General features: G+C 34.1%; 2 protein-coding genes across 15 annotated transcripts in view; one reads left to right on the top strand and one right to left on the bottom strand.

The window, feature by feature from the left end:
- Window positions 1–5,284, top strand: part of LOC143244389 (potassium voltage-gated channel protein Shaker-like) — a 254,174-nt gene extending 248,890 nt beyond the window's left edge. For all 3 annotated transcript variants that reach the window (XM_076488966.1, XM_076488986.1, XM_076488976.1), the window contains one exon: window positions 5,146–5,284. The gene's annotated coding sequence lies outside the window, so the exon portion shown is untranslated. The remainder of the gene's footprint in view (window positions 1–5,145) is intronic.
- Window positions 1–26,161, bottom strand: part of LOC143244401 (uncharacterized) — an 85,319-nt gene that overhangs the window by 45,936 nt on the left and 13,222 nt on the right. For 6 of the 12 annotated variants that reach the window (XR_013025053.1, XR_013025051.1, XR_013025063.1 and 3 more), the window contains exon 3: window positions 19,321–19,433. Coding sequence is in view for 1 of the 12 variants with exons in the window: in XM_076489011.1 (XP_076345126.1) it covers window positions 19,321–19,354 (34 nt within the window). In the remaining 11 variants the exon portion in view is untranslated. Of the gene's footprint in view, window positions 1–5,188; window positions 5,327–6,497; window positions 6,912–7,437; window positions 7,661–7,729; window positions 11,785–13,521; window positions 16,761–17,066; window positions 18,102–19,320; window positions 19,434–26,161 lie in introns of those variants that run through there. The other 6 variants (XR_013025077.1, XR_013025068.1, XR_013025069.1 and 3 more) reach the window with 6 other exon arrangements.

Raw genomic sequence — 26,161 nt, 5'->3', positions numbered from 1 at the left:
CACGTGTGATATGCTCTAATCACCCTCGGAGATCAATAAGGCAAGGTCTTAGGCAGTTCTGGGGTGACCTTGAATAACGTCGTCGTTCATTGATTTTTGTTGTTTTTTTACTTGCATCATGTTGTAGGTGTGATGTTTTACAGCTTACTTTAAACTAACAGTTTTGAAATACAAAAAAAAAAAAACATTTTCCAGTCGAGAAATTTAAAATTTAGAATTGAAAAACGGTAAACAAATGAATACATTACTTATTTTAAAAGGATCTTAATGTTCTTTAATTTGTTCGCTGAATTTCGTGCAAAGTTACTTGAGAGCAAATTGCACTAGTTGTTCCTAATTTTGAAATGATAAACCGGGGCAAAGACACCTAGATATAGTAAAACCTCATAACATGTACGATTAGATCAGTACATTCTACACGTGTTAAGGTCGAAATCTATAGTCAATGTATAGTAATCGATGGGTCAGCGTAGGACTTGAATGCTACAATCCGGAGTTCGATTCCTCGCTGTGGACAAAGCGCAGATAGTTGAATGTGCAGTTTTGCACTAAGCCTAACAAGCAAACTTATAAACGAATAAGATACTTGAATCAGTAAATAAAGATTTAATACAACAATCTTTTAAGAAATCCATATCATACTAAAATATGTCAAAAAAAAAGATTAACTTTCACAGACACATCCTCAATTCGAGCAAACCTTATCATCAGGAAACGTTTTGTTATTTTCAGATCCACTCATAAATACCATTAGAAACATATTTTTATGTTTACTTTCTTTTCAACACGTAGCGGAAGTTTATTTAAGCATCCTTTCGTATAAGTCCGTCTGTACAAATGAAGTGCGCTTTTTTTCATTTGCGTATGTGTTTAGATAGAAACAAGTGCCGATGCTTTCCTCTTATGTTTGTTTTAATCTAACCTTAAGTAGTTAGTTGATTACCCTTTCTGTTTATCAAGTGTTACAATTCAGGCTACATTACATTTCTATACTACTCTATAGTCTGTTCGAAGCATCTTTTGTTTTATCTGGTTTTCAACAAAAAACTAAGATATATGAGCTTACAAGAACGGACAGTAACTGCCTGTAGTAAAAAACGCAACAGGCACTTGCCATTCATTTTTGTATATTCATGATAAACACTCTCCCGAAATAATTTATCAAGGAATAGTTAAGACATAGACTGATTATTGTTTGGACTTTTTTTGTGACTTTTTCTTGTTGTCACAATATTACCATACGTGTAGTCAACGACTGTTCTTCACCAACCTCCATCCCTTCTCCTATACATTAATGTCACGATTAGTTATTTATAAAATTAAAGGACTTCTTAAGGTTTAGACTATTTTGCTGAATATGAAAATTAATTGAATATCCCGTAACTTTTGTATTCTGTTTTAAGATTTCATATTTTATAATGGGTCTCTCAAAACCTCGTAAGGTTTTATAATGTGCGGTAAATTAACAATAAAATAGTTGAATACACTGTAGTGTGTATTATTCACCTGCCTTTTCACAGTTCTCATGTTTGAATCCAATTTTCCCATTCAGGTTATCTGCAAAATCGTTCGAGTGTTTCACTTCTATTCTGTCTCTCGTTGAAAAAGATATTAAAAATAAAAATTGTTGTAACATTACGTCCCATAACAAACGTAAGACTTTAGCATATATATAATATTTTAATGCAACAATATTTTGTTAAACACATTTATTTTATGTCTTTCAATCCGGAAATCTAGACACAGGTTCAAAATTGTCAGAAAAACTGTCGAATGAGATTCGTGAAAATATGCTGAGAACGGTATTTAGAAAAGATATATGATTTACCCACTTCTCACAGGTAAATGGTATAATACCTGAATTGTCTTTCAAAGTTCGGACATACCTTTGGAATAGGTTCCCCATTTCATTGTCATATAAGTACAGGTTGAGTATGAGAAGAGTTAACGTACGTAAGGTGGCGTTGGCTGAGCAGACGATCAATAAACTCCCACGACATAACTAGGCTAGCTGATAGATATATTATTGGGTGTTACCGTGTGAAATGCAATTAACCGACATCCAGACAATTGTAGCGTTTCGCGCGTTTATTGGTAGGTTTAAAAGAAAATATTGGCCCATGCTTAGCCATAAAAATTAAGTATAACTTAGTGGCCTATAAATGTTTTATTTTAATGTTTCAAGTAACTGCTCTGTTTGTTTAATTTTGATAATGGTGCTCAGGTGTTATATTTTAAGCTCTATTGTGGTTTTATGATCATTAGATATTACGAATCATCAGATTTTGGTATTAATTACTTGCTATTACAGCTGCTACAAACACAAACTTTTGATGCTTGTTAGAAAATTAAAAAAGAATAACCCGTGTGACTGTTCTTCCAAGCTTGTTTAACATAAATATCTCCCAGTCATAGCAACTATTTATTTTTTTCAACGAGATATGTCCAGGATATGCATGTAATAAGTTTTACCTACAACGATGTCCTTAAGAGATGAGTATGTCCATATTAGAATATCATGGAGATGGGGCGTGGTAAAAGGTAGAAACTTATATACAACTCTATCTTGTGAAATGAAAAAAAAAAAAAAAAGTTTAGCATGTACAGGAGATGGACAAAAACAAGTGGGCCGCACTTGGAAATATTGTTAATTTGTTATATCTTTTATTAGATTAATAGAAAAATATGTAAAAGTATATGTTTTTTAAAACGTATTTAACGAAATATGTTCATATATGATCTCAAATCTTAACTTTAACGCAGGGTTTCGTAAACACCTGAACTTTTCATGAGTTTAGTTAAATTTTCTCTTAAAAAGTGTTGGCCCAGCATTGCCAGGTAGTAAGGGCGTTAGACTCGTAATCTAAGAGTCGCGGGTTCGAATCTCCGTCACACCAGACATGCTCGCCCTTTCAGCCGTGGAGACGTTATAATGTTACGGCCAGTCCCACTATTCGTTGGTAAAAGAGTGGCCCAAGAATTGACGGTGGGCGATGATGACTAGCTGTCTTTCCTCTGGTCTTACACTTCTAAATTAGGGACGGTTAGCGCAGATAGCCCCCATGAAGCTTTGCGCAAAATTTAGAAAACAAAATACAACGTCTTCTTGTTCAAGTTGGTCTACAAAATGATCAAACAGGTTTCTCTACAATACTAGAACGTAAAAATGAAACTCAAAGTAATACAAACCAGTTAATATCTAGTCAACATTCCCTTACATTTCAACATTGCTTCATATCAACATGGCATGCTTTCAATGAGTTTGTGCTGATGTTCCTGAGTGGTTGACTGCCATCCTTCTTTGAGTACTTCAAAATGATTATTTTCCTTGTTTGGCTTGCAATCTTTCGTTAGTCGGCGCAACTTAGCCCATAAATTTTCAATCGGATTGATATCAGACGACTGAACTAGCCATCCTATATTATCAGTTCTTACTTCTAAGATATCTTTTAACAATACAATTTCAGGGAAACATGCACAACACATTTTACTTTTATGTAACTAAAATCACGAAAGTTCAGGTATTTACGAAAGCCAGTATTAAATATTAGAATTTAAAAAAAAACCAACAACATTAGCTTTACATATTTTCCTGTTATATAATAAAAAGATATAACAAAATTTTCAAGCGGGGCCATTTTTCTTGTCCATTCCCTGTATATCAAAACTCACTTGTTATCATCTTCGAAAGGGAATGTTTTAGATACAGTTTTTAGTTATTATAATTATCAAGAAGATAGCTTGATAATGTAGCAATAATTAGTCATTATGGAAAAGTTATACTTATGAAACATAGAACAGTATTGTAAGTACAATGGGTGAGTATTAAGGAAGGAAATAGGTATTAATACAGCAGGTTAGCCTTTTCTCGTGTTATCATACCTCAAACGTTATTACTCATTTTGATTTAGCTGAAATGAAGTTAAATTAGACCAAATTGTGCACAGATATTACAGTCTGAACTCCACGTGGTGTAGACCTCGCAAAATGTTTGATTTTCTTCCCTTTGTCAACCAACTGCAAGTACACGTTGACTGTTATTCAGTCATCTAAATGGGCCGGAGTATGCACCACCTGCAACAAGAATGTTTGTTTCAACGCCATCTAGCGAATCCAAGAGTTTGTTGTAATAACAACAGCTCGTGTTTGCTCCATTATTTCACTCTCGTCAATAGAGAAGTAGGTCAAATGTAATTCATGAGGCCTCATTACTCGCTTTTATTCATTGAGTATTCATACATGTTTCCACTCACGCAGTATTTATAATTTGTGCTATAAACTCTGTTAAAAAAAAAAGTTTTGTTTTTGTTAGCATTTGAGAAATGCTGTATTTTATTCTTATTGTAGTTGTTTCTTTTTTAACCCAAGGACGTAGTATTGTATCAACCTGCCATATAATATATTATTTAAACTGTTACATTAATTAACCATTTTTATATGAGACCAACCAAAAACCAAATATAAATTGTGCTTTGTAAATTGTAATATATATATATATATATTAGAACTTCATTTATTTAGCCATTTTGCATTGGATTTTCGGTTCTCGTCGTTTTATAAAAATAAATACAATAAAGAATTACTGTCCTGAAAAGAGAAATTACGAGAAATGAATAAACTATAGGTTAATAAATATGTAATGATAACTTGTAAATGAATCAGACTGTAATTGTATCTCTCATCTCTACTTTATTTTCATTTTTCTCAAAATTTTTTCGTGCTACAATTCTAAATGTGTAACTTTTATATGCTGTTCTAACATTAATATAATTATTACGTCTATCTACTTAACGCAGAATTATGTGCTAGAATAGGTACTAAACACTAAATACGTTTGAGTTTACTGAATAAAATATACATAACGAATTAAAAAATACGATATTTAATAACGATGTAGTTTTTTACTATTTTGATTTATTGATTGCAATGATTTAAAACTTAACTCGATAGCACTGTGTGAAAAAAGGTTGTTGAAGAACGAGTTATTTGATATCCTAAATAGTTAGGGTTGTTGCACAATTGTTTTCTTTAAACGTGAAACAAGAATTATTTTTAAGACAACAAACGAACTTAAGACCTCCACCACTATAATTATTTTTACGTATTATTTACGATAGAGTATTTCTTCTTAACAGCAAGTATAAGCTTCTAGGTGGAAACCATACCGGTTCTATCTGAAGACGTGATAAACTTGCCAACACTGAGCCACCCATCCACAAGTCTCAGGTCATCGAGGTGGTGCAGTGGACAGCCTGTTTCCGCTCAGCTCTTTCACTTTTCCTCGAGGGGCAATCCAGCCGTTAAGATAGCTTCTAGAATTTTTCTTCTGATTTTGTACGAATGCATTTCCATATGCCAAAAAAAAAAAAAAATCACATTTTCTCTTCTTAAAACAACGATTACACCCCATGTAAATATTAAAACGCAATTCAGCATTAAATTCTTTTCATGTCCTGTAATTTCTTTCCTATTCTAGTTGTGGGAAATCTTTTAAAGGTGAATTCTAAAATTAAAATAAAAACTTCCACTAATTTAAGCGGGTGAAACGTATCAATGCGTGAAAGAAACACCAGAATCTTTACAAATTTTGCATGGTCTATGAATATAATGCTTAAAACGATATATTACTCTTTATCTTAAGATTTCCACTTATCCTCTTCTAGCCAGAGCAACAGATTTTGAACTGCTAGCTCTGTTGTTTATCGCTATCTTTAGAATATCCTCCGTTATTCTGGTAAACACGGAGATACATCTAGGCTTCCGTGATTGTACACCAACTCTTAGCTCATTCAAGTGTTATGCAGTTTGAAAATTAAACCATTGTTTTTTAAATCTTCACTCTTCTACAATGTGCAAAATACTGCCTGCATTTCAGAATGAAGTTGATATTAAAGGGACAGAACGGATCATCTGCCAAAGCCATTTTGTGGCCCTGTAAGTGCTCTTACTTCACATAAGTTAATCAAAAGAATCTTTCATGGTTTATTCTGTTGGGCGGGGTCACAAAGATATAGCTTGGAATGGAAAGCTGTATTGTTTAGGGAACGGATAGGGCAATGTTAAACAATTCATTTATAAAAAAAAAAAAAGTATTTACAACAAAAAAAGAAGAAAGAATGGTAATTAATCCAGTTAAGGCATGCGACTGAGCCCAAAGTAGGTATAATTATATCTATCTTTTATCTATGCATATTAGAACACGGTGCTCAGAAGGTCTAGAACGTTATTGTTAGATCATAAAAATACTCATTCCAAAACTTAAAGAACAGCAAAGGGGGGAAGGTGCATCTGGCGAAAGGACATGATTGACGCTGTGCTCTCATTAAATGTTGGTTCTCCAGCTGACCATTGTCCAGCCTAAGTTGTTTACTTCTTTACTCCTTGTACCTTGCCTTGCTATTGTAAATTATGTGATATTATTATTATGTTGTTGTTAAGCTGTTTCAGTACAAAGCCCTCTTTGTTTTTTTATTGTGCTACAAAATGATCTTTCTATACACGTTTTAAAAAATATATTTACTGTGAGTTTACAGTTATCAGATAGCAACGAAGCAATTCATCAACCGTCCAGATACAGTTTCCCTCCTAGCTGGTCGACAAGAACCTGGTGACCACTCTGTAACATATCGGACGAATGGAGACTGTTTCCTTACTTGCACCAAGTCAGAATTTAATTTCCTTCAAGAATGTAGATATCGCGCTCAAATAAAGCTATCTTTCATTTTACCAGATGTTGTTGTGTGGTTTAATATATATACAACCTTTGCAGTCGGTCATTACAATGATTATACTTTATTGAACAAACTTTTTTTTTGAAAATACGATAAAGTAAAGAAATTAATCCTGGGTATTGTAAACTATGGAATATATCCATTCATTTGATAATTTCCTTCCACATTCATGTCTTTACCCTGAAAATGAGATTCATAAGAAAAATGTTTAGTTATTGACACAATTCCTGAATGAAGCACTAGCGAAGTAACATGGACAAAGTCTCTATCACAACACTGAATGTGAAAATCGGTGACAAATGACACCTCAGTTCATCACTTATTCATTCTGAGTTAGGTTTTGTTGTTGCATTATGGCATCTACGTTTTAACTTCAAGTATTATCCGATAAAGGAGCATGGGACACATTTTGTATATAGCATTAGTTTTGAAAATTGTCTTTTTTTTTTTGTCCTATACAATACGCAATAATTTCTAAATACTTCTTAAATAAACACACAATCTAATGATAAAATTTAGCAAGTTGATGTATAATTCACAAATACAACAATAAGTGGTTCGATTCCCTTCGGGGGACTCAGCATATAGCCCTAAGTGGCTTTGCTATAAGAAAATACACACACGTAAATACAATATAAATCATGCACCTGTAAGCATATTTAAATGTTACAAACAGATATTTAAAGAAATCTTCCTGTCTCTGTACCTTTAGTTTTTAGCTTCTGCGACTCAGCGACAAGTCTCAGGGATTATACGGTTAGTGCTCCAATAGAACAACGGTATTTGGACTTCCAACACAGAAGGAAGAGTTCGAATCCCCTCGACGGAAACAGCAGAGAATCTGGTGTGACTTTTTGATAACAACACACTATTCGTCAGTTTTCAACAGTGGCATCGTGCCCATAGGCCATGTTTTTCCCCGATACTTTCTACAAACAGTTCTAATCCTAAATTCATGTGCAAACATTTGACTAAACATGTTCACAATATTAGTCTGAATTGGGTAACAAAAAGATATCCACTCTAACAGCGAAAATTTAATATGAAGAGAAAAAAGGCGTCCCATTTATTTATTTGTTTGTGTGTGTGTGTGTGTTTTCTTATAGAAAAGCCACATCGGGCTAGCGGCGGTGTCCACCAACGAAATTCGAAACCCTGATTATAGCATTGTAAATCAGCAAACCTACCGCTGCACTAACAGAGGAATATTTATTTGTATGGTTATTGACAAAAGCACTCTCACAGAAAACAAAACTTACCGTTTTCTTACTCTGCCTGGGCCCGGCATGGCCAAGTGTGTTAAGGCGTCCGACTCGTTATCCGAGGGGCGTGGGTTCGAATCCCAGTCGCACCAAACATGCTCGTCCTTTCAGCCGTGAGGGCGTCATGTGACGGTCAATCCCACTATTCGTTGGTAAAAGTGTTGGCGGTGGGTGGTGGTGACTAGCTGCCTTCCCTCTAGCCTTACACTGCTAAATTAGACGGCTAGCGCAGATAGCCCTCGAGTAGCTTTGCGCGAAACTCAAAACCAAACTTATTGTGATCCCCGCGCTTTCTAGCAGCATGATGCTCCTGAGCTTAGCCAATTATCTTTGTCTTTAAAAACAAACCTTACTATCTTAAACCTTAAAATATTGTAAATTTCATTTGGTAATGTTTTAAGAAAGAGATTGGAGATACCTTTGTTGTTGTGTTTATGTGGTCTAATATATAGTTCTGATCCAACTTCTCAAATTGTATGAATTTTGTTAACACGTACGTATATGTGACAATTTGAACTTGACGAATGCTAGAAAACTAAGCTAATATAATTACTGAAGTCTCTTTCTTTTAGCTGCAGCTGAACAGCTCTTAGAAAAACTCCAAGTTTTTTGTGTCGTTTTTTCATGCACAAACGTTTATTTCACAGCTCCGTCATCTCCCGACTGACTGGAGATCTGAATACAGTTTTGAACTCAGGAAGTCAAACTCTTTCGACTGATGTATTTAGCCACGCCCAATCTCGCACAGATTAATGTATTCTAATACTGCCTAAAATTATTTCGATTTGAGAGTAAAGTGGTAAAAATCCTGAAGAATAATAAAACCGAATGAGTTACACGCGCGCTCCGCTTGGTATTGATGACGTACAAAAAATACAATGAAAAGGAAAACATTGAGTGTCGCGGTTATTGAAGATTCCCTCTCGTTTCTTCTTGTTTGTATATAGAACTCCGAAAATGGAATGTAATAGTCCAAGGTTATATTTTGCGTAAAGTTTCATTAAATTAAAGTTTCAGCAAATAATTCTTTCCTTATTTTGTGCTGCAAATTTACAAAATGTCATACATTATAGAACAGGGTCTTTTTTTTTTAGTCTTGCTAGCAAGACAAATAAGCCGATTCTGTGGTTGTTTAACTTACTGTTAAGCAGAAAGCTACATTGAGCTATCTGTATTATGCCTACCGCGAGTATCGATATCCGAATGTTAGCGTTATAAGTATTCAGCTTACCATGAAACCATCAAAACGGGGCGGATGTATTTGAATCTAATTCAGTTGTAGTTCATCCAACTACCTAAAGGATGTTTCGCTCTTTTCTCCATAAAACTAGCCCTTTATTTTTAAGGTTAGTTCACCTCTTTATTCTGATGGTTAGGGGCCCTCGAATCGCAATTTTGCTCGCGAGTTTGAATTCCCTTATCGAATATGCTTGATTTTTCAGCATTGGGAAAGTTATAATACGGCAGTAAATCCGCCATATTAAATTTCTCGTTCTTAAAAATAGTTGTAGATTTACGGTATTGACTGTTTTTCCTCTAGTGCTCACATCAGAATTAGGGATGGCTTGAGCAGATATTCCTCGAGTAGCTTTGTGCAAAAGTTCAACAAATTTAATCTCATAATATTATTCCCTCAAATTGTTTGTTTCTTTTTGGGTTGTTTTTTTAATTTAACGCATAATTGTACACACCGTAAGTTTAGTGTTCATAAAGTAGATTACTTCTCAAAAAAAGCTAAATGTAACTGTAATGGGAATTTTTAATGTAATTAATATCATTCGTAAGTTGGGTAATTAGATTAAAGTGGTTTCATTTCTTATAACAAACCGTAAAAGATGAGGTAAACAAACAATTCATTAACGTAAACGGTAGCGAAAGGTTCGCGGCAGTATGATTCCATTCATTATATGTTTCTGTTTTAATATATCAACAGCGCAAAAACATGGCACGCGTACGAGTATAAAAGAATACTGAAGAATTTCCACCATGAAAGGATTTATAACGGTGAGAAGTTCGAGGTATGGTGTTACCTTACACACTTCGATTATCAGAATGGAGGCGTTAGAAAAGTAGCAGTGAATCCCATTTCAAGGGTTTGGTCTGATTTGAATTTCGCGCAAAGCTACACGAGGGCTATCCGTCCCTAATTTAGCAGTGTAAAACTAGAGGGAAGGCAGCTAGTCATCACCACCCACAGCCAACTCTTGTTCTACTCTTTTACCAACGATTAGTGGGATTGACCGTAACTTTATAACGCCCCCACGGCTGAAAGGACGTGCATGTTTGGTGCGACGGGGATTCGAACCCGCGACCCTCAGATTACGAGTAGAGCGCCGTAACCATCTGGCCATGCCGGAACCCATTTTAAGGGACAAGTACTGTCAATTGCTTCTTTACGTTGATCCGCTATTCAATATGTTTGAACCATGCGGATTTTCGATCCGGCCACGAGCTCATTAAGCGTATATTGTGTCATTCAAATAAACAAGTATTTTTTTTATGAAATCGTATTTTAAAAACAAACAGAAAATAAAACTTGCTTGATTATTACATAACTAAAAGCAGTATATATAAATAAATTAAATTCACCTAAGCAATACATTTCTCCTTCTCATGCTATGCCACATCGAGAGAAATAATTGTTTAACACTCCTACGAAAAGACGTTTCTACTCCTGATTTCTCCAAGCCCATTCCCCTGGCTGTGGTTCCGCTAGATAGTAGATAGGGACAGTGGGAATCTCGTTAATCCATTCATTAATGGATTTAAATGGCAATTTCATTTAAATACAAAATTATTAGCCTAATATTAATAACCTTTCAAGTTGCTCTGGGGCCTATTAGGCCCCACTTTTCGTAGGAGCGTTAAGAAAATACTAAAGGCAAGTCGATGTTTTTCGTAATGTGTGCGTTAACAGTACCAGGGAACTACATGGATTAGTGGAAACACTGTTTTCACTTTTCGCTTCCTGTGATGAAAAACTTTCTAAAAAATCAGTTTGTCAACACCATACTGGATATTGTTTAAGTGGTCAATATTAAAGATCTAACTTACAATGCATTTACCACGTAACAAGGATGTAAAACTCACGCTTTAAGTTTCTAATATCCAAAAGTAAAACTAATGGTACATTTTACGCTTGCTAATTTAAGGGAGACTCAAAACATGCGTCACTGAGTATTATCATAATCTGCATTTTAGCGACCTCTAGTTAATGAAAACGGTTTTATAATCAGTAACAATAAAATAAAATAAAAATAATGACAATTTCCAAGCACCGTCAGTAACGTTGATAAACTTGCAAACGTCATCCGTAAATCACTTCACCTTGCTTTTAATTCAAAAAGAGGTGCTAATGTTGTTTCTATTTCTTCCTCAAAACATTTTCGTTTCTCATTAAGTAAAATGTCCATAGAAAAACGCATTTAATAAATAATCGCATGAAGTACCCACCTCAAAACGACGAATTACCCATACCAATCATAAAAATGCATATAATTACATTTTTTGAGCGAGTTTAATTTGAATCACAATGTAAGTATTATTTCGTATACATATTTTAAAAGCAAAGAGTAACACAGTTAAACATTTTTTATTTAAAACAGTATTTTTCTAAATATTAATTTTAAATCTAATTTATCGTTACAGCATGTTATCCCATCTCTTCAATAACTCAACAGCCGTTGGTTGTTTCTTGAATTTTTAGTAAACATGAATAGCCAGCCAACAGCCACACTTGTGTGCTCCTGCCTTGAGAACAATGTATCAATTTCCTTCTGCAACAGCTCCATCTATGTTATGTTTCTACAGATTAAAACTTGTCGATAAAAAGTTCTCTCTCTCTCTCTCCAATATTACTATTTTAATTTTTTTATTTTATCATTCTGCCTTGTTCGGCCTGTTGTTTTCTTAAATATTTGAACAAAAAGTATTTTAAATTTTGAAAAATAACTGTTTTCACTCAAATCAAATTTCAACTTTCTGAAGATATCTTAAAATAAGCTGCATATCTAGTAACCTAATATTTCAATAAAGTCTGTATCAACAATTAATGCATTACTAATTATCTTTAAGATGATTTACTTTGACATTTCTGATGTCATACCTTATAAATATACACCTATAAATGTATACAAATGTAATATGTATACATAATAAAGAAAGGTGTATAACTGCATCTGATACTGAACCTATATCAGTGATACTGGGCCAATCAGCTATACTGTCAAATTACCTAGATTATCACAGAGTTTACAAAATATGTTGTTACAACCTTTGAAGACAGAATAACAAGACACCAGTTTTGGCATGCTTTGAAACTGCTTGAGCACTTTCTGGCACAAAGCTTATATTCATTTTTAATTAAATTTGAATACCATTTCAAAACCATATTTGAAAATCCTAGATCTAATGCAGTCAAATAGGAAAGTGGCAATAAGACGATGCCCTTATACTTTAAAACACAAAAATATTACTGTAGAATAATAAAATGAAACACGTTACTACAGTAAAATTAACTTTTCCAAAGTAAAATATAACGTTTATTCTAGTGCCATACATGAATATCCAAAATAATGCAAGTCTTTCAGATAAGAAAGTCAGTTACAACTGCCATTAGAGTGAAGATTCTGTTTAACTTGAGAATTTTTAAACCATTTCTAATCACTTAATTTCTCAAGGGCCAACTTCAAAAGTTCAATCACATAATTTTGATCAGTACCAGAAATAGCAATGTTGGAATACAAATATGCTTGCTCAATGAATTTTTGTAGAAATGTCTGCCTTGTTTAATTGTACCACGTAAATTAATATTTGGGTTTACTGCTTCTCTCTACTTCACTATCATAACCCAGATCTTGAGATCTAATGGATTTGCAAACAGTTTATTTTCTTGAAAATCAGCTGCTTCTCCAAAAGTCTTTTCATATTTTGTCTAACAAGACCTGGACTGTATCACATAACAGCAGTTTCAATGAAAAGGTTTTCTTAATATTTAAAAGGTGTAAGAAATTTAATTTTGTACATTTTAGTATAACCTTTAATAAAGAAAATGAATTAAGTTTTTATATTTAATTGGGGAATTTTAAAAACAGCATCTAAATACTCTAATATTTTGCTAAATTACTATGACAATCTTTTACTTGTGGTCAGTTTCAAATTTATTTCTTATCTACGAGGCCTGCATCTGTATAATTAAAATGCAAGAAAAAGTTAAAAGATAAATTTAAATATTTAGTTCTATTTTTAATGAAGGTTATACTAATATATTTCTTTCATTGTAATATTAATAATTATACAAAAGCTGACAACTAAAAGAAGCTACCATCAAAATAATTGACAACTGAACTGCTGTCAATTCAATATCTCCTCATAGTCAGAGAAACAAAGGATGTTTGATTGATTTTATACAGATGAATCAAGTACTCAAACTGTGTTTACATAGCAGTAATATATATATATATTTATTTCGTAGTGAACTGTAGTTTTCCCAATGATACTTTTAGGCAACAAAAGACTACGAGAATGGGTATATATGAGGCATTTAATCAGAACATTACCAAGCATTTATACTGCACATACAACATTTATAAGTAATTAATATTTCATTTCAAACAAGAAGAAAAACTCTGTGTTTCATTTGATTCTTAAATAATATCCAATTCACTTTATTTTACAATTAGTTTTATAAAATCTTCCAAGATAACATTGTTTAAAAGATTTTGATTTATGTCTTGAAAGACATTTTGCAGCCATGGCTTAATGTTTCAATTTAGGAGCAACTACAATGGCCAAATTTAATAAGATGCATGTGAATTTATAGTAAAAAATATGATATAATGGCTTCATCTGTTCCAATCATTATGGGCATTAGATTTCTGGTGTATTGATTTATAAAGCTACATATTTTGATTCAGTTTGAGAAACAGATTTTCAGTAATGCATATATATTACTTTTAGATTTTATTGCTTGTCTGTTAAGCTACATAACAAGTTACGTCTCATGACCATTGGTTATATACCACGTTTCAGCAGTATATAAGCCCACTATAATTTCTCACTCACCAAAAGCCACTTTTTACTGCTTTACGTAGTAACATTTTGCTAACATTTCTCAGTGGAGAAAGGAAGGACTGATATAGCAGAGCAACTACAATTTACAACTAAGTTACAGAGACAATTATTTAATATAACCTTTGGCTAGACTACTGACACAGGTGCAATAGTCAACCCACTAAATGGTGTTTTATTGGTTTCTTTAAGCACATGACAACATTAAATTTCCAAAATTCTCTGAAATCATCCACAAAATAAAACTTTAATTAAAATTTTCAGGTTTAAAATTGTGTTTCTACATAAATTTTACGACCTTATGTCATAAATCAAACAGTAGTAATAATCAAAACACAAACAGAACAGCTAACCCAAGTTTTTGATGTTGGGTCTCTCAAATTTTTTTATATAGGAATGGAAATATTTAAACTTTCCCTAGGAACAGATAAAATTTGTGAAAGTGTAAAACATAGTTGCACATCTTGTTCCCTGCTAATACCTGTTCCTTATTTATAACTATAAATACAGTGGAACCCCTCTAAAGCAGCCACCTTTGGGACTGAGACAAACTGGCCTGATAAAAGGGAGAAATACTTTAACAAGGAGGTAAATGGAGGAAAAAAAGGGACTGTAATTGAATGACCACTTTCAAGGGTGACCAAATCTGAGGGTGGCCACTTAGAAGTGTTCCACTCTAGTTTTAAAACTGTCAAATGCAATTGATTCTACTTTTGTTTTAGAACTTCTATAACTAACAAAATCAAATATATAAGAGCTGGCATTATTTTCTGTCTTGCAATAAACTGCCATAGAGCTTCCTTTCTTACTTATGTGTATTTTACATTTCTAAACCTTTCAATCATTGCATTGCAAACCTTACATTGACCACAACTTCACATAATACAACTATCTCATGACTTGAGTATTCTTGCATGCTATCTAAAAGAAATAATATTAATTTTATTGGTTCCCTGTTCATTTATTTTTATGTCATCAATCTGTCAGTTGCTTTTCAACTTACAAAAATTCCCACTGGTAATTTGAAAGTAGTATTAGGGTGAACTTTGCCCCTGAATGGTCACAAGTGTTATCAAAATTTTTCTTTTCTTTTTTTTGAAAAAGAGGTACTCAATTTTTAAACTAAATTTTAGAAGCAACTTTTACACACACACACACACAAACATAAAATAAAGTGAGATAACTTCTATATGCACACATGATATGGAAGATACTTACTACTTACCAGCTTTAACACAATAAAAGGTGTTTTGCTGCAATATTTCTTCCAACAAGGGGAGAGAGAATATGAAATCATTATTTAGGTTAGTGTTTGCATTTTTGGAATGAAACAGGTTAAATTAATTAAATGTTTTATAAATATTTCCTACAGGAAAATGAGACAAAGGAAAGAAGCAATACACAACCTTCAAAATATGAATAAAAAATTATAAAGGAACTCACTCGGTTAACGTAAGAGAAACATACTTTACATGTCAACACAAAGATCTGTGAAGATAGAAAATGAAAAAGGTTGAGACAGAGGGAAATAGAACCTTAGCAACACAAATTAAATGTTATAAAAACCTAATTCAGAAGCTGCAGCCTAAGATAAGAAACCATAAACTCTTGCAAATAAAATCTGCTTCACAATAAAAACTTCACCCCAACACGTGTGAACCAGTACAACAAACTACTGAAACACTAAGAGTGCCAAATCCCCATAAAATATAACAGAACACAGGGCAGAATCAAGCTGCAATTTCAAGATATTACAACAGGGGTCAGAGACAGCAAAAAAAATTTCCTTGCCAGTTGTCGTGTCCAATGCCTAAAATTGAAAAGCCTAATAAATGTATAGATAATAGCTAAAAAAAAAAATTAATAATCAGAATAAACACAATAACAAACTACAACTTCTGAATGGCCTAATACAGACTTCCATCAAAACGTGTATAGTACAATTTGACTATCATTAAAGAGAAAATACCAAAAAGCCTGATCCAGCATTGGACAGCATGCATAACAAAATTAAGATAGAACAGAAACAAACAACTAAATTCAATTATATACTAGCTCAGTTTTGGAACTATAGTAAGAAGAGTGTACAGCCTTAAAAAGAAAATATGAAAGTTCTTTTTTGTAAAATATATTCTACATAAAATGATCAACACCTTCTTTCATAACACTATGTTTAATTTAGTACTTAAGCATCTTTTAAGATCTAAAAATTCAACTAACAGATAGATTTCTGTGTCTCTCATGAGTATAAAGACAAACCACTCAGTCTTTGATGTTTCAAGATATATTTGAACAGGTCAATCTAAGTTTAACATAGGAACTTTAAAATTCCAGTCTTATTCAATAAAATGATATGAAGAAAGAATACAAACAATAATAACTGTCAAGTTTAATCTTCCAATTATATAGTTATTTACAGGGTAAAAAAAAAGTATAGTAAATTCTAAGAACCGAACTCTAACACCATCTTTAACATAGTGAATAACTAACAAATACAAGACAATCAAATTGATAGAATGCTACTGAAGAGCTCTAACCAACTATGAGTTTATCATACTTTGAACTAGACTATACAAGAATTACGAGAAATACAAACCAGGAGTGACACTGAACAGTGACATCTAGTGTAAACTGTTTCATTTGATAAATCTGTATATTCAAGAGCACCAACACAGTAGTCTCGAGAAATTTCTACCACCTGATAAGAAGAAAATAACTAATATTATCTTAATTTTAAAATGTATAGAATATACAAACCTATGACTTAAACATGAAGAACAAAACAGGAATGTTATGCAGCATTCAAAACAAGTAATATTTTAATAATTTATCTAAATGTCAAAAGTAAAGACCTTTAATGTAAATTTTGATGAACAGTCAAAAGTAAAACCTGAAAGGTGTTCCAAATAACAATTTAGCCTTGGCAAATAAATGTGAAAGTGAAGATCAAAGTAATAAAAAAAGATCAATTTCTATTGTAAAATAACAAGAGACACGTGAAGAATATAACAAGTAACAAACTGAAATAAATATTTATTGAAGCATGTGAAAAACATTACAAGTCACAATTGGTACAAAAAAAGGTACATTAACCACTAAACCTCAATGTATTAGGTTGTCCAGAAATAAATCTCCAGAAGTTTGGAAAAGTACAAACCAGTTTTGTAAAACATGCTTTCATCAAAGTAAGCACCATTCTTCAACACACTTTTGCCAACATGTAACGATGCTGTTTATACCCATGTTGTAGAAATCAGTTTCTATGGTCAATGAACTCCCTCAGAGCTTCTTCTGCAGCTGCCTGGTTTTGAAAGCATTTATTCTTCAAAAAGTTGTCAAAGTGTTTGGAAAAATGAAAATTTGTAGGGCAAAGGTCTCGGGAATAAGGTGGATGAGGTAGAACCTTAATTCCAAATTCATTCAATTTTTGAATCATCTTCCTTCACACATGGCGATGAGCATTGTCAGGAAGAATAGAGCCCCTTCAATTTAACTAAAGCTGGTTGTTTCTCACACAACTTTCAATGTATTTCAGCCAATTCTTGCCAGTATTTGTTTGCTGTGATTGTTTCTCATAGATTCAAAAAGTTGTAGTGAATAATGCTAGCCCCAGTCCACCATGACCTTTCTTTGGTGAAACATTGGCTATGGGAAATGCTTTGGGGCTGTTTTGTGATCAAGCCATTGTGCAGATCGTTTCCAAATGTCATACAGAATTCACTTTTCATCGCATGTCACTATCCATTCAAGAAATGGATCGTTTCAGTTCCACAATAGCAGCACAGAGTAGGTCTCATGATACCAATTTCGTTGATCTTCAGTCAGCTCACGCAGAACCCACTTATCCAACTTTTTCTTCATTCCAATCACACTCAGGTGGTTGGCAATGCTTGATTTCCTTGTGCCTAACTTTTCTGCAAGCTCACGTACTGTTGTGCAAGGGTCTGTCTCAACTGTTTCCCTTAATGTGTTTTCATCTAAGGATGGCTTCCTTCCACGACCTTCATGGTCTTCAAGACTTTCAACTCCATGTTAAAACCTTTGGAAACAATGATAAACTGTATGTTCAATAACAGATCTAAGGCCATATGCCTGGTTGATGTTCCTTGTAGTTTTGATAGCTTTTCATCCAAGTTTGAAGTCATAGAAGAAAAATCAAATAAATGTCCTTCCTGTCTATGCTGCCTTGGGAATTGCAAAACTTACTCTGAGTTGAAACAGCAGACAATTAAAACACATTGTTGGATTAAACCAACCAACCAATGATAAGTTACTCAGTATTCAGCTTCTGAATGTCATCGTAAGAATTCTGACATTTATACCTGGACAACTTAATAGAAAAACAAATACAACTTTTTCATGTTGAAAAAATATCACTTACTAATATAGATAAAGATGTAAGATAGGCAAAGAATGAAGGACTTTAACAGATTGAAACCAGTACCTGCCACCAAATCCAGGTCTAATCCAGAAAAACAAGAGTGGTAACTTGTAGCATGAGAACCACAAAATCTAATCCCAATAGCAGGTCTGTTAGAACTTTAAACATATTTTATTAGTGGCCCAATACAAAAAATATAATCAGATGAATGCATTAGGATCTCAACAACATGTAACAGTGTATATAATTGCCTAACAAGGCAATGCTACTAGATGTCAACCAATAAAAGCATCAGATATACCTCTTTGAAAGTGGTGTTTTTTTCATAATTCTGAAATAGTAACCAATTTCGTAACTTAAACTTTTACAAGCCAGTATCTATACATTCTTAGTCATTCAGTATTTGACATACCCTAACATGATGGTTCAATTTGACAAACTAAAACCTAATGGGATGTTCTTCACTACCTGAAATACTTCAAAGCAATAGATATCCATTAAAAAGAAGGATAACCTAATTTTTATGGTTATAATCAATTACTTTTAAAAGTAATAAACACAGCAAAGAACTGTTTCAAAATGCTCAAGAAAAATACAACATCAAAATAAAGCAAAAAACAAAAACAAAAAAGGTTCCAAGGAGGTACAAGATAAGATGTGAAGTCACATAACAGAATTTTACTTAAATATATGGCATTAATTATGTGAATTCTCTAGTATAACAGTAAAAATACTGTTTGAAAAGTTCTAACAGTTCCAAAAATTAATAATTAATATTAGTTGTTGCTCAGAACTTGTAAATGAAAATTCATGCATATATGATTATGGCTGAACACATATATCAAAAATAATTTTCTTCAATTACATTTTGACTTACCATACAAATCATCAGGGTGTCTATAAGTGACCATATGTAACTTCAGCCTTAATTTTGATGCTTTCAACTTCTAATCTTTCACACTAGTCTCAATCATCTTGATTTTCTTCTTTCTAAAATTAAACAAGAGGGGATCCTCAATAGCTGTGACACTTGAAATTCTTTGAGGCATGATTAGAGTAAATTAATCAATTATAACTTTGCTTCCCTTCTTACTAGCTATATTTTTGTGCACCACCAATGTCAAATGTAGGGCTTGTGTATACTTGATTCAATTTTATTACTAACTAGGATCTCTACCACCCTACCCTCGATTGAAATTCTTTTAGCCAGGAGTAGAACAAATTAATCTAAAAGACCTTAACAATGGTCAAATATATCAGTTAAAAGGGTTTGACCTCCTAAGTCAAAAAATTTAATTAGATCTCAAATAAGTCAAAATATTAAGAGGATACGAACTATACCTTTGTACTTGAAAAAAAACAAAATAAACTACAACCTTTCTGCAAACTGCTTATTTGCAGATTAAACAAAACATTTTTTTATTTATATATTTTGTCTCCTTTTATGAAAAAGAAAAAAGCAGATGCAGAAAACAAAAATTCAGGAAGTTGAGTGAAGTTCTAGTTATGCATTGTGAGAATATTTTCAAAGAGGGTGTCCAAATTCTTTAATCTATCTCTTTCTCTATACATAAAATGTTTTAATCAGATGTTCTAGACAGCTTTATCTTTGGAAGAATATGGATAGCAATTTTTTTACTATAACTTCTGCAATGAAAAGTCTCTCAACTACATTTGGTAGAGACCTAACTGAAGTATACATCAGTATTTCTACACAAAAAACATCTAATATATTATTCTATTTTACCTCTTAGCACTTCTTAATTTGAAATCTGGAATTAGTGAACAAAACAATATTAAATGCAGTCATCCATATCCTTCTTTATTCCTGTTGCTTTCCCTTCCTGCAATAATTCTTCATCTATATAAGCCTAGGACTGAAATCTGCTGCTCAATATAGTATGGTGTTTACAATTAAGTTGACTGTTTTTAACCCTAATACTATCTTTACTAACATCCTGAATGTCATTGTTAAGGTCCTCTTGAAGTCCTGTTGTCATTTCCCACAGTTTATACTTATCTTTACCTATTTTATCAACTTTAGTTAGGACAGCATCTAACTTTTCTTATCTTTACCTAATTTATCAACTTTAGTTAGGATAGCATCTAACTTTTCCTCCAACCCACAAACTATGCATATAAACTGAACATTTTCATTACTAGCTTCCTTAAAACATATTGATATGTTGACAATTTTGGACAGACTATGCTGCACTAAATTGGGTGAGTAATATTTTTTACTCAAAAGGCCAGACAGTGAAATGACTCCAAACTTCTCAGAAATGCAACATCGTGTGTTGCACTGAATAGGACCACAGAAATTCTACAACATTAACCTGAAGACCATGTGTTGATGAAGAATGTAAACAACGTGAAAAGATAGAAGCACAAGATATTAAAGACAACCATCCTAAAGTGCAACAAAGTAGATTTCAAGATGTGGACTTCACAAGAGATAACAATTGGTTAGTTGTTTAGCATTTATAGGTGTAAAGCAACTGATCTATCTGTGCCAAACAACCGTAAAACAGTAATATAATTAAAATATGTAAAAAGGAATCATGCTAATATGAAACATAGTCCAATTTTCAAATTAAAAATCTTAAACAGAGTTAAAAAGACCATTTACACTTAAAAATTTAAAAGCACAACTGAGGTGGACAGTGTCACCATCACCAATGACACTGTCCAACATCAAGGGTGAACCCAGTAAAAATATGTTTAAAGTGGTGCCATTGCTACTGGCAAGACAGTAAAATGTGGGCTATTGTACCTGAGTGTCACACAGGCCACAGTAACAAAAAAAGAAACTGATGAGTTAAGAAACTGTGACCGATGCATAGCCTAGCCAAAACAAGTTCTTCCTCCTGATCCTTACAGAAGCAAGGCAGCCTAAAAGCAATAGAAGATTTGATCTGGAAAAGCTTGTTATCACATTACTCACTCCAAGTTGACTGCTAACTGGTGCAGAGCTGAGCCTTGAATATAGGATCATATTCCATATATGGGACAAGCACAGTGATGATAATACCAGAGCAGACAGGCTTAGCTGCAATGTCAGTGAGCTTGTTTCTGCAAATACCGATGTGGCTTGGTATTCAGAAGCACTGAATAGAAGCAGATGATAGCAGATGAGAAATGAGCCAGTCGATTTTGAATATCAATGAGAACAGAGTGAGTACTAATGTGAAGTGATTCCAGGGCTAATAGAGAGCTAAGCGAGTCAGTATAAATAGTACAGTTCATGTACTGCATAGCTTCTATGTGATCCAGGGCAAAAGAAATGGCATACAATTCAGAAGTTAACATAGAAACTATAGAGGGGATTCTATGTGAAACAACCAAATCACAACAAACCATGACAAAGCTCACAAAATCATGTGATTTCAAACCAATTGTGTAAATAGAAATGGAAGGATGGTTTGAGAGATGTCCTGCAAATAGAAGGTGATACTTTCAATCAAGAGTATCTACCTTTTTCAGGTGACTCAAAGAAAGGTCACATTTGGGAATGGTTATTAACCATGGTGGGATGGGCTGATCAGTGTATACCACTATGTTATCCAAGGACAAACCCAATTCGTCCAACTGCACCTGAATAAAAAGGCCAAAAGGAATAATGGCAGACTGTCTATTCCGAAAAAGCATGGCCCAATGAGGAAGGAAAACACAACCGCAGGTGGAATGCTGTAGTAAGGATCAAAGTTTTGAAGTGTACAGTAAAGACAGTTGCAAACAGCAAAAGTATAGAGGGTGTTCATGAAACTCAGCGTACACTCTGGACTGGAGAAGAGCAAAATGCCATAGTCCAATTTTGATCAAATAAAGGCATGATAAATTTTTAGCACAGAACATTGATCTGCTTTCTATGAGGTGGAGGAGAGGGCACAGAGGATGTTTATTAAAAAATGTGTAATAAAAATGGTTAAATGGCCAAACAACTCATATGAGTGGAAGTCTTACACGATGCCAACCCTCCACGTTGTATCATAAGCTTTCTCAAGGTCAAAAATATGGAAACAAGAAGTTGTCACTTGAGAAAGACTTCCTTGATTGATGTTTCAAGTCAAAACAGGTGGTCTATGCTGGAGCGCTGTCGTTGGAACCCACACTGAGTTAATGGGAGAAGGTTGTTTTATTTGAGGAAACAAACAAGACAAGCATTAACTATCCTCTCTAAGATCTTACAGAGGCAGTTAATCAAAGCAACTGAACTGTAGTTCGAAGGAATGTTCGAATCCTTCCCAGGTTTAGGAAATGAGAGTGCAACAGCATGATGGCAAGCATCAGAAAAAACATTTTTCTTTCAGATCCAGTTAAATACAACCATAAAAATGGCAAGAGAGGTAAAAATGGTACAGCATGCTGTAATGAATATCATTGGTTCCAACTGATACACTGCCAGACCAATGACGAGAAAACTTGAGTTCCACCAGTGCAAGGGGTTATTACTGTCACAGAGACAATCAGCCCAAAATGAAAGAGGTGATTGCTCTTTCCGTATCTTGATGGCTAAGAAGGTGGGGGATGAAGCAGAAGTGCTAGATGCATGAGAAAAACTTTTGCTGAGAGTAATGGCAATGCTCTGGGCATCAGCAACTTCCCAACCATCAGAGAGCAAAATCAATAGGGGAGAAAAAGTATACTGTCCACTAACATTTTGGATCTTGTCCTATATGACTTTGGAACTGGTGGTAAAAAGAGATGCTAAAGATGTATTTAAATCCAAGATTCCTTCTAGCTTTGACATCTGGCTTGCTGAGCTTGTTCATGGGCCGACCGAAATGTAATGCAGATTAACAGTGCGGGATACCCCCAAAAGGTATCACAAGCCAATTTTTGAGCTTTACTTGCCATGCTATAGGCAGAATTCCATCAAGGACAAAGATACTATGGGAAACGTGTCAAGGTTTTAGAAATACTCTGAGCAGCTGCCAGTCATGGCTGCCAAGCAATTGTCTATCAATGGTTTACAGACAATGGCAGGATCAAGTTATGAAAGAACAGTGAAAGAGGGCCGGTTGACCTGGTCCAATTTCCATCAAGGTATGCAGGTCGGATGGTACCAACCATGGCCAGTCTCTCTCAAAATGATAGGAAAATTATCACTGCCTTGTGGATTACTGTCAATCCTCCAACAAATGTAAGAGAAAAAGGAAAGGGAGCAGATTGAAGGATCAATATCAGTAAAAGTCTACTAGGTGTATGAAAATAAGAGCATATGCTTTATGGGATAATCCCTCCCATCAATATAAGCACCATCCCAGAGGGGATTATGTCCATTAAAATCCTCCAGGATTAAAAAGGGAGATGCTAACTGCTCAATGAGGGCATCAAGGTTCTTACTGATCATAGGTCTCTTTAGAAGCCAGGTAGAGAGAACAAATAGTAATGGTACGACCCAAGGAAGCACAAATGGCAATAGCCTCTAATGGTGTATCAAGTGACAAGGACAGGGTAGGCACATGCTGATCAACCAGCAGTAACATCCCACCATGCACTCATCCATCACACAACCTGTCATTTCAGTACAAATGAAACTGCCAAAGGGTGACTGTATCTGCAAGTTTCAAAAATGTATCCCATAAGGAGAGACACACAGGATGGTAATAATCAATCAAATCCTTAATGTCATCTATATATGAACAAAAGCCTTGACAGTTCCAGTGAATCAGAAGGGCCAGTTTCATTTATGCAGAGGGGAATGTGGCAGGGTGCCCTTCTGTTTTTGATCAATCTTTTTTTTCTTTATTGGACAAAGGTCTATCGATATCCATGGGTTCTGCCCTGAGTCTAGTAGGCAGGTCTCTGTCTGTGGACAAAGATTCCAGCAACTGAGAGTGCAAACAAATGGTTGTTTTACTATTTGAGGCTGCAGAAGAGGATGGATCTGAGGAAACACCTGAAACCAAAGCCTAAGGAAGTGGAACAAGGCAGTCACTGGAAGGAGTGGCAGGAACAGAGATGGAAGCAGACACAGATTCATCAACTCTTTTAATCATGGAGTGCAAAAAATTCTTCAGATGTTTTGTAAACCACTCTGCTGGAGACAAAGAGAGATCTGTCTGCACTCCCACTGCAGCAGTGGAATAGAGTTGGGGACAATAATTTCCTATAATCTGGGTAGGAGATATTATTTATAGTCTTCAAGCATTGCACCTCTTTCTGCTCCACTCATTTATGACAAGAAATATAGTAAGAGGTATGTGGACCACTACAGTTAACATGGCGTGGTTCTAGTTTGCACTTGTATGCATCTTCATATGTCCATTGAAACATTGCATTAAAAAACAATAGCAAACAAACGAGTGAAGAAAAACTTTAAAATGGCAGCAAATGTAGGGATGGCTAATATCAAATCTTGGAAAACAATGCAAACAAAATAGTATGGATGGCATTTGCATGATCCTTAAATAACAGCAAAAACAAGAATGAATACATAATAATATATATAACTATCCAATCACAACTGAGTTTAATTTATCCTATTCTTGTCTATTAACATTCTACAACACCATATGTCTGCGCTTCTACATAGGGATGATACAAATGCCATCCCTATTATCTTGTTTACATTGTTTTTAAAGGACTGGTATTAGCCATCCCTAGATTCACATTCGTTTTTGAAATTTTTTTCTTTACTTGCACCAATGGACAGTACCAACTACCATTTGTATTTCCATGGTCTCTACATCCTGCCCCATGAGCTTCCAACAGCTAAACACTCACGTATTAAAAAGACATTAGAGTAAAGAAGCTCTTTATTAGATTAGAAATCTGTTGAAAATTGGTGTAAATCCTTTTAAAAGCACTGTGAGCATAACAGCAGATGACAGAAGTAGTATGTGCAACAAAGGCAGCACTGTGTTTCAATACCATCAAAGAGAAATGTTGTTGGTGTGCTTGATCCTCTTCAACTCGAATTTGTGTCAAGATCTGAAGTATCTATGGAATCCTACTCAGATCTGGGATGAAATGTAGAGTCAGCCTGGTTTCTAGAAATGTGATAATTCCTAGAATCAAAAATGACCACCAGGACCAATGGCTCTTCATCCATTTTCTGATGGCATGGCAAAGAGATATAGCCATACAACTATTAAATCAACTAGCCATGTGGATGAACATCAGAAAATGTGAATAAAAATATTCCACTGCTACTTAGGAGTTATCACACTGCATTACCTGAAGCTATAGGCAATACATGGAATTTCAAATACCATTTGATCTTCTGTGCTGACATTCAAAAGATAGCTACTTGGCAGTCTTACACATAATACATGAAGATTAAGGAACACATTCGTTGGCACACACAGCTTTACCCATAAAAAAAACTGAAATGAGCTAGTGATAAAGTAAAAAGTTGCTAGGTGTTAATGCTAATGAGACTGGATTCCATCTAGGAGACATGGTCTGGTTGTACAATCCCCACCAAAAGAAAAGATGAGCTCAAAAGTTACACAGTTGTTGGAAGTTCCATGTGTTGTATTGATATATGTATCAATGATGTGGTTTATAAAATCCAAAGGGGCAGCCAATCTAAGACAAAGACCACTCACTGTGATCACCAGTGTAAGAACAACCAACTGGGCAACTACAGACAAGAAATTGTCAGTGGAAAATCAAACTGCTGAGAAACCCAAGATTCCTAAAGAGGCTTTTCCAGAAAATCAACAAGGAAACGGGCATTAGTAGATTCACTCAACCACCTGTCCAGAGAG

Source organism: Tachypleus tridentatus, chromosome 1 (assembly GCF_004210375.1).
Source record: "Tachypleus tridentatus isolate NWPU-2018 chromosome 1, ASM421037v1, whole genome shotgun sequence".
In the NCBI taxonomy this organism is placed as follows: Eukaryota; Metazoa; Arthropoda; class Merostomata; order Xiphosura; family Limulidae; genus Tachypleus; species Tachypleus tridentatus.
Note: the sequence above shows the minus strand (reverse complement) of the source record. Positions and strands in the feature narration are given on the sequence as shown.